Source organism: Zophobas morio, unplaced genomic scaffold (genome assembly GCF_036711695.1).
Source record: "Zophobas morio isolate AGI-343-1 ecotype UQ-CSIRO unplaced genomic scaffold, CSIRO_AGI_Zmor_V1 ptg000041l, whole genome shotgun sequence".
Lineage (NCBI taxonomy): Eukaryota > Metazoa > Arthropoda > Insecta > Coleoptera > Tenebrionidae > Zophobas > Zophobas morio.
The window spans coordinates 975,298-989,965 of NW_026972146.1; the positions used below are offsets into that span (position 1 = coordinate 975,298).

The 14,668-nt window shown below is 30.4% G+C and overlaps 2 protein-coding genes across 2 annotated transcripts; both read right to left on the bottom strand.

The window, feature by feature from the left end:
- Nucleotides 1-2,315: 2,315 nt before the first annotated feature.
- Nucleotides 2,316-3,991, bottom strand: LOC135140964 (uncharacterized). The gene is made up of 3 exons (XM_064071724.1): nt 3,241-3,991; nt 2,749-3,162; nt 2,316-2,699 (listed from the first exon to the last, which is right to left on the bottom strand). The coding sequence occupies exons 1-3, from the start codon at nt 3,890-3,892 to the stop codon at nt 2,323-2,325; spliced, it is 1,443 nt and encodes a 480-aa protein (XP_063927794.1). The 5' UTR covers nt 3,893-3,991; the 3' UTR covers nt 2,316-2,322.
- Nucleotides 3,992-9,346: 5,355 nt separating this feature from the next.
- LOC135140955 (uncharacterized) lies at nt 9,347-12,399 on the bottom strand. The gene is made up of 5 exons (XM_064071713.1): nt 12,201-12,399; nt 11,835-12,152; nt 10,272-11,777; nt 9,796-10,194; nt 9,347-9,749 (listed from the first exon to the last, which is right to left on the bottom strand). Exons 1-5 carry the CDS (start codon nt 12,325-12,327, stop codon nt 9,373-9,375), a joined length of 2,727 nt encoding a protein of 908 aa, XP_063927783.1. The 5' UTR covers nt 12,328-12,399; the 3' UTR covers nt 9,347-9,372.
- Between the last annotated feature and the right edge of the window lie 2,269 nt (nt 12,400-14,668).

Sequence of the window (14,668 nt, forward strand, 5' to 3'; positions counted from 1 at the left end):
AAATCGGGAAAATGAAAAATAAAAATCGGAAACAAAAAATTGGAGAAGGGAAAAATAAAAAATTGAAAAACTGAAAAATCGAAAAATGAAAAACTGTAATATTGAAAAATTACAAAATGAAAACTGGAAAAATCTTAAGAATCAAAAAAGTGAAAAATAAAAAAAAAGAAATATGTGTTATAAAATGGAAATATTGAAAATTAAAGAAATTGGAAAATCGGAAGACTGGAAAACCAAAAACTGCAAAGTAAAAATTTAAAAATTGAAAAATGGACGAACTGAAAATTTGAAAAATTGAACAAATGAAAAATCGTAAAATCGAAAAAAACACAGAAAATAAAGGAAATGAAAAAACGGACAATAAAAATTAAAAATCGGGAACATGAAAAATTGTGGAAACGAAAAATTGAGAAATTGAAAATTCGAAAAATTGAAACGAAAAAATGAAAATTTGTGACATTAAACCGAGAAAATGAAAACTAAAAAAATCGGGAAAATGAAAAATAAAAATCGAGAACTTGAAAAATTGAGGAAACGAAAAATTGAAAATGACAAAAATTAAAAACTGAGAATGTGAAAAATCGAAAGAAACAACAAGAAATAAAGGAATTGAAAAAATGAAAATTTGTGACATAAAACCGAGAAAATGAAAATTAAAAAAAAATCGGAAAAATGAAAACTAAAAATCGAGAACTTGAAAAATTGAAAATGACAAAAATTAAAAACTGAGAATGTGAAAAATCGAAAAATGAGAAACTGCAATATCGAAAAATTGCAAAATTAAAAAATTGAAAAATTTAGAAGCCAAGAAACTGTAAAATTGAAAAATGTCAAAAGTGAAAATCAAACATGAAAATTTGAAGAAACGAAAATTTGAAAATTAAAGAAATTGGAAAATCGGAAGACTGGAAATCCAAAAACTGCAAAGTAAAAATTTAAAAATTGAAAAATGGACGAACTGAAAATTCAAGGCATGAAAATTTGAAAAATTGAAGAAATGAAAAATTGTAATATCGAAAAAAAAACACAGAAAATAAAGGAAATGAATAAACGGACAATTGTGAAATAAATAAAATAGAAGTCAAGAAACTGTAAAATTGAAAAATGTCAAAAGTGAAAATCAAACATGAAAATTTGAAGAAACGAAAATTTGAAAATTAAAGAAATTGGAAGATCGGAAGACTGGAAAACCGAAAACTGGAAAGTAAAAATTTAAAAATTGAAAAATGGACAAAATGAAAATTCAAAGCTTGAAAATTTGAAAAATTTAACAAATGAAAAATTGAAAAAAAAAAAAACAGAAAATAAAGGAACTGAAAAAACGGACAACTGTGATATAAATCGAGAAAATAAAAATTAAAAATTCGCCACATTAGAAAATAAAAATCGGGACCATGAAAAATTGTGGAAACGAAAAATTGAGAAACTGAAAATTCGAAAAATTGACGAAACGAAAAATTGAAAAGAGAGAATGTGAAAAAGCGAAAAATGAGAAAATGTAAAATCGAAAAATTGCAAAACTAAAAAATTGCAACTCAAAAAATTGAAAAATTTAGAAGTCAAGAAACTGTAAAATTGAAAAATTTTAAAAGTGAAATTCAAACGTGAAAATTTGAAGAAACGAAAATTTGAAAAACTGAATAAATAAAAAACTGTAAATCGAAAGAACCAATAAAAAAAATAAAGAAACCAAAAATTGGGATATAAAATCGCGAAAAAATTTATAAATCGAATCTTACAATTATTATCAGACAAAACTGAATGTTATACCGGACTTCAAGAGCGAGGAAAGTGCTGTCCAAATGACTTTAGACCAATTTTTATAATTCAACAATTTACATAAGAGTATCAAAAATAAAACACCGATAGCTTTCGAATAATTTTGAATGTGTTGTGCTATTTTTTTTTAATTCCACCAATATTTTCCATTTTGATAAAATGTTTATTTGAGGTTAGAAAGAAGTGTTGCGAATTTGCGAATGACGTCTTCAATTTACGGGATTGGTCAATTTGAATTCGACTGCAAGCTTTGATTGGTGGATACACCGTCAACAAGCATGCAGCGACTGGTGTCTAAGGTTCCACTGTCGGTATCTAATCCGTCATTAAACTTTCAGGAATGAAAAATGAAAACTGAAATTAATGTATCAGCTGAATTGAACGAAATCTTTAACTCAAAGGTAAGAAGGAGCGAACTATTTCAAATTAATAAGAACAGACAAAATTGTTTTTAATTTTAAACGTTATTAAAAATACAACAATCATTAACAAACCACTAAAAGCGTATACTTTTTTTTTAAATGTCACAATCTCGAGTTATTTTCAACAATCACCGTTACCATCACTTGTAGACTGTTCCGCGCCATCTACAACTTTTTTTTCACTAGGCTTAGAAATTAATAGCGAGATCTGTAAAAGCCTCGCTATGAGAGTCTTATTCATCACAGCACCAGAGGCCACATCTTCAGTGACCAAATCTATCACATCTGAAACATCGTTGGATTCACCTATAATACCCACGGAACGAAGAATGGAGAGAAGACAGTCAGAGAACTGAGTTCTCGAAGCTGACGTACAATTAAACCTTATGTTTGTTCTAAATAAGGGCGACATGTGACCTTGAGAAGCGAACTGTGGTTGAAGTCGTTTCGGTCGTTGGTAAGTCATGAACCTGAGGACTTGTTCGCATTGAGAAAGTACTGAAAATGTTCGTTCTACATTAACAAAAAAAAAATAACCAAAAATTACTTTTGTCCTTTTGCTCTTGAACTGATTCTAAGGTTAGTGGAACGTCTTCCCCAGAGCGCCTCATCTTTTTAGGACGACATGAGTTGGTAGAATCCCGGGAGTCGTCACTGGAACAAAAAGCACGTTTTCTCTTTCCAGTGGCCGCATTATCTTCATCAGAAACCCAGCCGAGATCTAAACCCTCCAAGAAACTGTCTCTGTTAAAGTCCTGGAAAAAATCTGCCGGGACGTCTTCAACTTCGTCTTCGCTGACGTTTTCGGCTTTAATTTCTGTATTTATTGAAGAATTTTCTTCTTTGATTATAACATATTCCGTGTTATTTTCTTCGCTATGAGTGGATTCACCTTTTGGTACGATATTTGCTAACTCGGGGCTCATTACGTCGGGTTTTACATCGATATCTTGCGTGGTGTCTGAAAATATAGTAAATTTGTTGGTTCATCCTCTGTGACGTCACGTGACGATTTTACTAGCCTGTGACTTAGACCTACCTGGCGACGCAAAAACCGCGCTTTGCTTATCCGCTTCGTCCAAATATTTGATAATTTTCAAGTAAAGAAAATGATCAAAGTGTTTTTTGTAGTTGTTCATTCGTAGCCGCGTGAAGTGAGCCTTTAATTTTTTGTCAAACGTGACGGTAATCCGAGCAGGGCGTTTATAGTCTTTGACCACGCTTGGGTTTTGGCTCAAAATTAGCGCCGTAACGGCAATCTCTTTTTCCATATCGGTAGCGTTTGGTGATAACTTTGGTAACAGGGTTTTTAGAGCTGTGGATCTATTTTGCCAAAGATCGTGGGTGCCTGCACAGGTAAAAGCAATTTCTGAGGGAGTTCGTTTTACGCTTACTTCGTAACAAAGAATCTTATGTAGGATGTCAACGGTGACTTTCTCGATAGTCGTTTTCCATTGGTCTTCACTGAATCTGCTTGGTTTTTCTAGAGTGAAGCACTTTGGACTCGTGTTGAGAAGTACCTTTGAAAGTAAACCTACTTTTGTTTGACTGAAGTTTGAAACGGTGCGACACCAAGCAATAAAATTCCCTGAGTAAGCGAGCGAAGCTTTGGATAAAAGATTGACCGAGTGTTCAAAGGGGTCTTGTACGCAAATACCGTGACCCACATCGATACAACCATCTTGACACATATAGTTAGAGTAACAAGATGGAAGCTCATACGGTTTAATAAAACTTTCTTTGGTGATCAGCTGGCCACAAAATGGCGCAATCACTTACGAAAAGTAATCAAAACGGGAGTAGAATTTGAAGAATTTAGTGACAAACTTGAAAATTTGAAGAAAAATTGAAAAAAAACTGAAAATGTGAAAAATGGAATAAACGAAAAATTGTAAAATCGAAAGAAACAACAAAAAATAAAGGTAATAAAAAAACAAAAAATTGTGAAATAAAATCGAAAAAGGGAAAATTAAAAAATCGGCAAAATGAAAAATAAAAATCGGAAACAAAAAATTGGAAAAGGGAAAAATTAAAAATTGAGAAACTGAAAAATCGAAAAATGAAAAACTGGTGCAAACCGAAAAATTGGAGGAACGAAAAATTGAAAATTTTGGAAGTCGAGAAATTGTAAAATTGAAAACTCAAAAATAAAAAACGGAAAATTATAAAATGAAAACTTGAAAAATCTTAAGAATCGAAAAAGTGAAAAAATAGAAAAAAATATGTATTATGAAATAGAAATATTGAAATTTAAAAAAAATGGAAAATCCAAAAACTAAAAAATCGAAAATTAGAAATATGTATTGAAAAATCCCAAAACTGAAACAAATACCCAAAATCGAGACTTTAAAAAATTAGCCAACCGAAAAATCCAAAAATCGAAGAATCCAAAAATCGAAGAATTGAAGAACTGAAAAATCGAAACTCAGAATTCGAGAAACGGGAAAATAAAAAAAAATATATTAATTGAAAAATCGGAAAACTGAAAATTTAGCAACGTCAAAATTTGGAAAATTGGAAAATAGAAATATTGAAGATCTGGAAAATCAAAAAATCCGGAAATCGAAAAATCTAAATGGAGAAATCCAGACATCAAAGAATAAAAAAACCAAAAATCGAAAATCTAAAACTTAAAAATCGAAACATCGAAAAATTGGAAAATCGAAAAACCGAGAAATCCAAAAATTGAAACATCGAGAAATAGAAAAAAATTTGAGAAATTGATAAATTGAGAAATTGAACAATCGAATGGAGAAAATGAAAAATAAAAATCAGGAAAATGCAAAATGAAAATCGGGGAGTTGAAAAAAAAATCGAATAAACGAAAAATTGTAAAATCGAAAGAAACAACAAAAAATAAAGGAAATGAAAAAACGAAAAATTGTGATATAAAATCGAAAAAGTGAAAATTTAAAAATCGGGAAAATGAAAAATAAAAATCGGAAACAAAAAATTGGAGAAGGGAAAAATAAAAAATTGAAAAACTGAAAAATCGAAAAATGAAAAACTGTAATATTGAAAAATTACAAAATGAAAACTGGAAAAATCTTAAGAATCAAAAAAGTGAAAAATAAAAAAAAAAAGAAATATGTGTTATAAAATGGAAATATTGAAAATTAAAGAAATTGGAAAATCGGAAGACTGGAAAACCAAAAACTGCAAAGTAAAAATTTAAAAATTGAAAAATGGACGAACTGAAAATTTGAAAAATTGAACAAATGAAAAATGGTAAAATCGAAAAAAACACAGAAAATAAAGGAAATGAAAAAACGGACAATAAAAATTAAAAATTCGCCACATTGGAAAATAAAAATCGGGAACATGAAAAATTGTGGAAACGAAAAATTGAGAAACTGAAAATTCGAAAATTGAAACGAAAAAATGAAAATTTGTGACATTAAACCGAGAAAATGAAAACTAAAAAAATCGGGAAAATGAAAAATAAAAATCGAGAACTTGAAAAATTGAGGAAACGAAAAATTGAAAATGACAAAAATTAAAAACTGAGAATGTGAAAAATCGAAAGAAACAACAAGAAATAAAGGAATTGAAAAAATGAAAATTTGTGACATAAAACCGAGAAAATGAAAATTAAAAAAAAATCGGAAAAATGAAAACTAAAAATCGAGAACTTGAAAAATTGAAAATGACAAAAATTAAAAACTGAGAATGTGAAAAATCGAAAAATGAGAAACTGCAATATCGAAAAATTGCAAAATTAAAAAATTGAAAAATTTAGAAGCCAAGAAACTGTAAAATTGAAAAATGTCAAAAGTGAAAATCAAACATGAAAATTTGAAGAAACGAAAATTTGAAAATTAAAGAAATTGGAAAATCGAAAGACTGGAAATCCAAATGGACGAACTGAAAATTCAAAGCCTGAAAATTTGAAAAATTGAACAAATGAAAAAATGTAACATCGAAAAAAAAAACACAGAAAGTAAAGGAAATGAAAAAACGGATAATTGTGATATAAATCGAGAAAATAAAAATTAAAAATTCGCCACATTGAAAAATACATGAAAATTGTGGAAACGAAAAATTGAGAAACTGAAAATTCCAAAAATTGACTTAACGAAAAATTGAAAAATCGAAAGAAACAACAAGAAATAAAGGAATGGAAAAAATGAAAATTTGTGACATAAAACCGAGAAAATGGAAATTAAAAAAATTGGGAAAATGAAAAATAAAAATCGAGAACTTGAAAAATTGAGGAAACGAAAAATTGAAAATGACAAAAATTAAAAACTGAGTATGTGAAAAATCGAAAAATGAGAAACTGCAATATTGAAAAATTGCAAAATTAAAAAATTGAAAATTGTCAAAAGTGAAAATCAAACATGAAAATTTGAGAAACGAAAACTTGAAAATTAAAGAAATTGGAAAATCGGAAGACTGGAAAACCAAAAACTGCAAAGTAAAAATTTAAAATTGAAAAATGGACGAACTGAAAATTCAAAGCCTGCCAATTTGAAAAATTGAACAAATGAAAAATTGTAAAATCGAAAAAAAAAACAGAAAATAAAGGAAATGAAAAAACGAACAATTGTGATATAAATCGAGAAAATAAAAATTAAAAATTCGCCACATTAAAAAATAAAAATCGGGAATATGAAAAATTGTGGAAACGAGAAATTGAGAAAGTGAAAATTCGAAAAATTGAAACATCGAAAGAAACAACAAGAAACAAAGGAATTGAAAAAACGAAAAATTTTGATATAAAACTGAAAAAATGAACATTAAAAAATGAGGAAAATGAAACTGAAAATTCAAAGCCTGAAAATTTGAAAATTGAACAAAAGAAAAATTGTAAAATCAAAAAAAAAAACATAGAAAATAAAGGAAATGAAAAAACGGACAATTGTGATATAAATCGAGAAAATAAAAATTAAAAATTCGCCACATTGAAAAATACATGAAAAATTGTGGAAACGAAAAATTAAGAAACTGAAAATTCGAAAAATTGACTAAACGAAAAATTGAAAAATCGAAAGAAACAACAAGAAACGAATTGAAAAAATGAAAATTTGTGACATAAAACCGAGAAAATGAGAACTAAAAAAAATCGGGAAAATGAAAACTAAAAATCGAGAACTTGAAAAATTGAGGAAACGAAAAATTGAAAATGACAAAAATTAAAAACTGAGAATGTGAAAAATCGAAAAATGAGAAACTGCAATATCGAAAAATTGCAAAATTAAAAAATTGAAAAATTTAGAAGTCAAGAAACTGTAAAATTGAAAAATGTCAAAAGTGAAAATCAGACATGAAAATTTGAAAAAACGAAAAATTGAAAATTAAAGAAATTGGAAAATCGGAAGACTGGAAATCCAAAAACTGCAAAGTAAAAATTTAAAAATTGAAAAATGGACGAACTGAAATTTCAAAGCCTGAAAATTTGAAAAATTGAACAAATGAAAAATTGGAAAAACGAAAAAAATCACAGAAAATAAAGGAAATGAAAAAACGGACAATTGTGATATAAATCGAGAAAATAAAAATTAAAAATTCGCCACATTGAAAAATACATGAAAAATTGTGGAAACGAAAAATTGAGAAACTGAAAATTCGAAATATTGACGAAACAAAAAACTGAAAAATCGAAAGAAACAACAAGACATAAAGGAATTGAAAAAATGAAAATTTGTGACATAAAACCGAGAAAATGAAAATTAAAAAAATTGGGAAAATGAAAAATAAAAATCGAGAACTTGAAAAATTGGGGAAACGAAAAATTGAAAATGACAAAAATTAAAAACTGAGAATGTGAAAAATCGAAAAATGAGAAACTGTAATAAGGAAAAATTGCAAAATTAAAAAATTGAAAAATTTAGAAGTCAAGAAACTGTAAAATTGAAAAATGTCAAAAGTGAAAATCAAACATAAAAATTTGCAAATTAAAGAAATTGGAAAATCGGAAGACTGGAAATCCAAAAACTGCAAAGTAAAAATTTAAAAATTGAAAAATGGACGAACTGAAAATTCAAAGCCTGAAAATTTGAAAAATTGAACAAATGAAAAATTGGAAAATCGAAAGAAACAACAAAAATTAAGGAAATGAAAAAACAAAAAATTGTGATAAAAAATCGAGAAAATGAAAATTAAAAAATCAGGAAAATGCAAATTAAAAATCGAGAATGTGAAAAATGGAAAAATGAGAAATTGTAGTATTGAAAAATTTGGAAGTCGACAAACTGTAAAATTGAAAAATCAAAAATAAAAAAGCGAAAAAGTGTAAGTATAATAAGACTTTAAAATTTGAAGAAAAATTGAAAAAAAACTGAAAATTTGAAAAATCGAATAAACCAAAAATTGTAAAATCCAAAGAAACAACAAAACATAAAGAAAATGAAAAAACGAAAAATTGTGATATTAAATTGAAAAAGTGAACATTAAAAAATCGGGAAAATGAAACTGAAAATTCAAAGCCTGAAAATTTGAAAAATTAAACAAATGATAAATTGTAAAATCGAAGAAAATAAAGGAAATGAAAAAACGGACAATTGTGATATAAATCGAGAAAATAAAAATTAAAAATTCGCCACATTGAATAATACATGAAAAATTGTGGAAACGAAAGATTGAGAAAGTGAAAATTCGAAAAATTGAAAAATCTAAAGAAACAACAAGAAATAAAGGAATTGAAAAAATGAAAATTTGTGACTTAAAACCGAGAAAATGAAAATTTAAAAAATAGAGAAAATGAAAAATAAAAATCGAGAATTTGAAAAATTGAAAATGACAAAAAACTGTGAAACATCGAAAAATGAGAAACTGCAATATCGAAAAATTTAAAAAAGTGCAATTCGAAAAATTGAAGAATTTAGAAGTCAAGAAACTGTAAAATTGAAAAATGGTAAAAGTGAAAATCAAACATGAAAATTTGAAGAAACGAACATTTGAAAAACTGAATAAATAAAAAATTGTAAATCGAAAGAAACAACAAAAAAATAAAGAAAATAAAGAAACCAAATACATAATACCGGACTCCAAGAGCGAGGAAAGTGCTGTCTAAATTTAGTTAAAAGGTAAGAAGGGGTGAACTATTTCAAATTAATAAAAACAGACAAAATTGGGTTTAATTTTAAACGTTATTAAAAATACAACAATCATTAACAAACCACAAAAAGCGTATACTTTTTTTCTTAAATGTCACAATCTGGAGTTATTTTCAAAAATCACCGTTATCATCACTTGTAGACTGTACCGCGCCATCTACAACTTTTTTTTCACTAGGCTTAGAAATTAATAGCGAGATCTGTAAAAGCCTAGCTATGAGAGTCTTATTCATCACAGCACCAGAGGCCACGTCCTCAGTGACCAAATCTATCACATCTGAAACATCGTTTGATTCACCTATAATACCCACGGAACGAAGAATAGTGAGAAGACAGTCGGAGAACTGAGTTCTCGAAGCCGACGTACAATTAAACCTTATGTTTGTTCTAAATAAGGGCGACATGTGACCTTGAGAAGCGAACTGTTGTGTTCGTCGTTTCGGTCGTTGATAAGTCATGACTCTGAGGACTTGTTCGCATTGAGAAAGTACTGAAAATGTTCGTTCTACATTAAAAAAAAAGTAACCAAAACTTACTTTTGTCCTTTTGCTCTTGAATTAAAGTTAGTGGAACGTTTTCTCCAGAGCGCCTCCTCTTTTTAGGACGACATGAGTTGGTAGAATCCTGGGAGTCGTCACTGGAACAAAAAGCACGTTTTCTCTTTTCAGAGGCCGCATTATCTTCATCAGAAACCCAGCCGAGATCTAAACCCTCCAAAAAACTGTCCCTGTTAAAGTCCTGGAAAAAATCTGCCGGGACGTCTTCAACTTCGTCGTCGCTGACGTTTTCGGCTTTGATTTCTGTATTTCTTGAAGAATTTTCTTCTTTGATTATAACATTTTCCGTGTTGCTATGAGTGGATTCACCTTTTGGTACGATATTTGCTAACTCGGGGCTCGTTACGTCGGGTTTTACATCGATATCTTGCGTGGTGTCTGAAAATTAGTAAATTTGTTGGTTCATCCTCTGTGACGTCACGTGACGATTTTACTAGCCTGTGACTTAGACCTACCTGGCGACGCAAAAACCGCGCTTTGCTTATCCGCTTCATCCAAATATTTGATAATTTTCAAGTAAAGAAAATTATCGAAGTGCTGTTTGTGGTTGTTCATTCGTAGCCGCGTGAAGTGAGCCTTTGATTTTTTGTCAAACGTGACGGTAATCCGAGCAGGGCGTTTATAGTCTTTGACTACGCCTGGGTTTTGGCTCAAAATTAGCGCCGTAACGGCAATCTCTTTTTCCATATCGGTAGCGTTTGGTGATAACTTTGGTAACAGGGTTTTTAGAGCTGTGGATCTATTTTGCCAAAGATCGTGAGTGCCTGCACAGGTAAAAGCAATTTCTGAGGGAGTTCGTTTTACGCTTACTTCGTAACAAAGAATCTTATGTAGGATGTCAACGGTGACTTTCTCGATAGTCGTTTTCCATTGGTCTTCACTGAATCTGCTTGGTTTTTCTAGAGTGAAGCACTTTGGACTCGTGTTGAGAAGTACCTTTGAAAGTAAACCTGATTTTGTTTGACTGAAGTTTGAAACGGTGCGACACCAAGCAATGAAATTCCCTGAGTAAGTGAGCGAAGCTTTGGATAAAAGATTGACTGAGTGTTCAAAGGGGTCTTGTACACAAATACCGTGACCTACATCGATACAACCATCTTGACACATATAGTTAGAGTAACAAGATGGAAGCTCATACGGTTTGATAAAACTTTCTTTGGTGATCAGCTGGCCACAAAATGGCGCAATCACGTACGAAAAGTAATCAAAACGGGAGTAGAATTGGAAGAATTTAGTGACAAGTTCTAGAATTGTGGCGTTTTTTAGAGTTTGACTGGTAACTTCGGGTCGGGAAAAGGTACATTTCCACCCGATTTGCGGCTCCCACCGCACACAAACACCCAAGTCTAGTACACTGGGAAGGTTATATGGATCTTGTTGCAAGAAAAAAATAATCAATAAATACAACGCGTAATTGGAAAATCTGTCGGGTCCAACGACGTAATGACAGTTACACCAAAATTTAACCAATAGCATCAGCTGTTTGATCTTTTTATCCAGACCTGCGTAATACTTAATTAACTCGTCGCTTCTGCGCAGTGTTTGATTTGCACTCACACGGCACAATATTCCTGTTTTAACGTGCTTACAAATTATCATTTCTATGCCGTTTTCAGTACTACTTTTGACGACTGTAAATTTGCCATTGCATGACAGCATTGTAGTCATTTTTTGTAAAGTTGGTAGCCGGTTGATCGTTTTTGTGTTATGTACGTGAAAATCGAGGCTACTGTTTGTCAAATTTAAACCAATCTCTGTAGATCCAAAAAGAGTAGTTCTACAATTGGGGCCAGTGGTACTAAGTGCAGCTGCTACATCTTTGTGAACGCTTTGGCGCGCTTCTTTCACCTTGGAACTGCTACTATGTACTATATTTTCAAAAATTGCGATCTGTTCGGCGAAAGGGCACTTTTGGCCACGAAGTGCGTGGCTCAGACTAGAGAGAAGAATTCTAAGTGGGTCTGAAAGTCATACAGTCGGACTTTAATAATCAACCACAATTTTAACCATCTACTTACTATTGCAGCTATTAGTTTCCGTTGTTTCTTCCACATCTCCAGGCGACAAAATTTTATTACCGTTGCAGCTCTTACTTGTCGCCGTTTCTTCCGCCGCCCCATTCGATAAAACCGGGTTGAAAAAAACCACCACACCCTTGCCACAAACTGAGTGCTCTTTATGCACAATATAAGAATGCGACATTCCATTTTTGAAAGCATATGTAAACAAAACAGTATTGTTTTCCTTGTTCAAAATAACGACTTTTTGCTCGATGATTGCGCCAAATTTTTTAAAATATGTGTGGACTTGGCCGATCTCTTCGTTTGTAAAGGTCCCTACAAAGAGTAAATCTGGTCACTGTGGATACCCAATTTCATACAAACCACGAACAAAAATTTCGGCCGGTATGTTGTTTCGGTGGTGTTGGCCGCTTTCGTGTTGGTTCCACACTTTGCTGCTGAGAGACACATTGCAAAATTTGCAATTTTTCAAACGTTCGAGTTTCGGCATTGTCGAGATTCCTTGTTTTCAGAAGTGTTAGCGGACTATGTTAGATTTTATTGTGCACAAAAAAGTGTGGTTATGTATGGTCATTTCAAATGTCAAAACGTGTGTATGCAACCAGTTATACACGTTTTTTTTGTGAAACCAGCTGTAGTTCTCAACAAGCTTCGTCTCAAAAACATATTGGGTATTAAAAAAGTGTTTAAAATGGTAATTTTTGTAGGAAAATATCGTTTGTGCAATTGGGTTCCGCCCCTCGGTCTGACAACGAATGAAAAATTCATCACAATCGAACTTGGGATGGATATGGGTGGTGCTTAATTTTTGGCTTGTTTTTTTCTTAATATACACAGTATAGTACAGTACAAGACGAATGGCTGGAGCTTCTGTTTTGGTTTTATTTTTTAATTAATACGTTTATAAGTTTTCTTTCTATAACACGATTACGTAAGAACATATTTCACACGGTAATTTTTCACTGAAAATAAGGATTTTACAATTAAGCTCCGCCCCTCAGCTTACGACAAATAAAAAAAAATTCTCAGAATTGAGACAGGGCGGGTGGACGGGGCTTATATTTTGCCTTTTTTTCTTAATATACATAGCCATCTTTTCACAACAGGATTTAAGCTGACTACTAGAAACATTTACCATTTTAGACATGTTTTAAGTTTCTTGTTGTCGAAATAAGTCTACACATAGTAAGAAAAAAAAAAGGAAGAATATAGCCTCGCCCACCCACCCTATCTCACTTGTGACGATTTTTTTATTCGCTGTGAACCAATGGGGCGGAGCTTAACTGCAAAATACTTATTTCTTTGCAAGGAATTAAAAACATATTTTTGAGTATTGTGTTGTTCAAAAAATACTATGTATATTAAGAAAAAAAAGCAAAATATAAAAACAACACGATACTCGAAAACATGATTTTAATTTCTCGTAGAGAAATAAGATTTTGTAGTTAAGCTCCACCCACTTGCTCGACGGGGAATAAAAAAATCATCACAATTGAGATGGGGCGGGTGGGCGGGGCTACATTTTGCCTTCTTTTTCTTAATATGTGTAGACTTATTTCAACGTCAACAGCAAGTTTATAAATTCCACTTTAGGGTTACTACAACTTCTTGTCAAATAGTACCTATTGGTCAGATACCTTAATTAAAATCTCTGCTATTGGTACTTAACCTTAACGCAAAGTGTCAAAATCGTCAAAGTCTAGTGATTTATTTAGTAACTGTATTAAAATATATTTCTCAGTTTTTCCATGTTTCAGTTTTTCGATTGTTCAATTTTTCTTAGATTTTTTAATTTGTCGATCAGTCGTTTTGGGATTTTTTAATATTTCGATTCTATAATTTTTCGTTTTTTTGATGTTTCGATTTCTCTATCTTTCGACTTCTAGGTTTTAGATTTCTCGGTTTTTCAATTATTCGGTTTCTTTTTGTTGAATTTTTAGATTTATCGTTATTTTATTAATTTGAAATCTTTCATTTTTCCAATTTTCAACTTTTCGAGTTTTCGATTTTGGGCTATTTTGATTTCTCCACTTTTCTATTTTTTAATTTCGCGACTTTTCGAATTCCCGATTTTTGATATTTCAATTTTTAATTTTTCGATGTCTAGATTTTTGGATTTCTGATTTTTCAATTTCCAAATTTTTCCTTATTTTATTTTTGGAGTTTTTTAGTTTTCCAATTCTTCAGTTTATCGTATTTTCAAATTTTCTCGATTTTTTATTTTTGTTCAATTTTCAGATTTATCGATTTTTTTTAATCTTAAATCTTTCAATTTTTAACTTTTTGATTTTTCGAGTACTCGATTTTTGATGTTTCATTTCTCAGTGTTTCGGTTTTTAATTTTTTTATGTTTCGATTTCTAGATTTTTCAGTTGTTCGACTTTTTCAGCTTTTGATTTTTTGATTATTCAGTTTCTAGATTTATCTTTTTTTTTATTATAAATAAGTTATCGATTTTGAGTAATTTTGAACTCTCAGTTTTTCGATTTCTCGATTCTTCGACCTTTCGATGTTTCGATTTTCCAATTTTTGGAATTTTTCATTTAAAATTTTTCTATTTTTAGATTTTCTGAGGCTTCAATCCCTCGATTTTTGAATTTTTCGATGTTTCGATTCGCAGATTTTTTAAATGTTAGACTTTTTCGGCTTTTCGACTTAGAAATTTTCAGTTTGTAGATTTTTCTGTATTTCAAATTTTCAGTTTTTGATTTTTGAATTAAATTTTTAAAATTTTACATTTTCTAATTTTTTGATGTTTCGATTTTTCGACTTTTTGGTTTTCCAATTTTTCGATTGTTCAGTTTTTGGATTTATTGATTTTGGACAATTTC

Coding starts and splice junctions, on each gene's coding strand:
- LOC135140964 (XM_064071724.1), bottom strand. CDS start 3,892: ATGTGTCAAGATGGTTGTATCGATGTGGGTCACGGTATTTGCGTACAA. Junction 3,163..3,240: donor CGCGGTTTTTGCGTCGCCAG/GTAGGTCTAAGT, acceptor CTATATTTTCAG/ACACCACGCAAGATATCGAT. Junction 2,700..2,748: donor TCAAGAGCAAAAGGACAAAA/GTAATTTTTGGT, acceptor GAACATTTTCAG/TACTTTCTCAATGCGAACAA.
- LOC135140955 (XM_064071713.1), bottom strand. CDS start 12,327: ATGCCGAAACTCGAACGTTTGAAAAATTGCAAATTTTGCAATGTGTCT. Junction 12,153..12,200: donor GGCCGAAATTTTTGTTCGTG/GTTTGTATGAAA, acceptor TACTCTTTGTAG/GGACCTTTACAAACGAAGAG. Junction 9,750..9,795: donor TCAAGAGCAAAAGGACAAAA/GTAAGTTTTGGT, acceptor GAACATTTTCAG/TACTTTCTCAATGCGAACAA.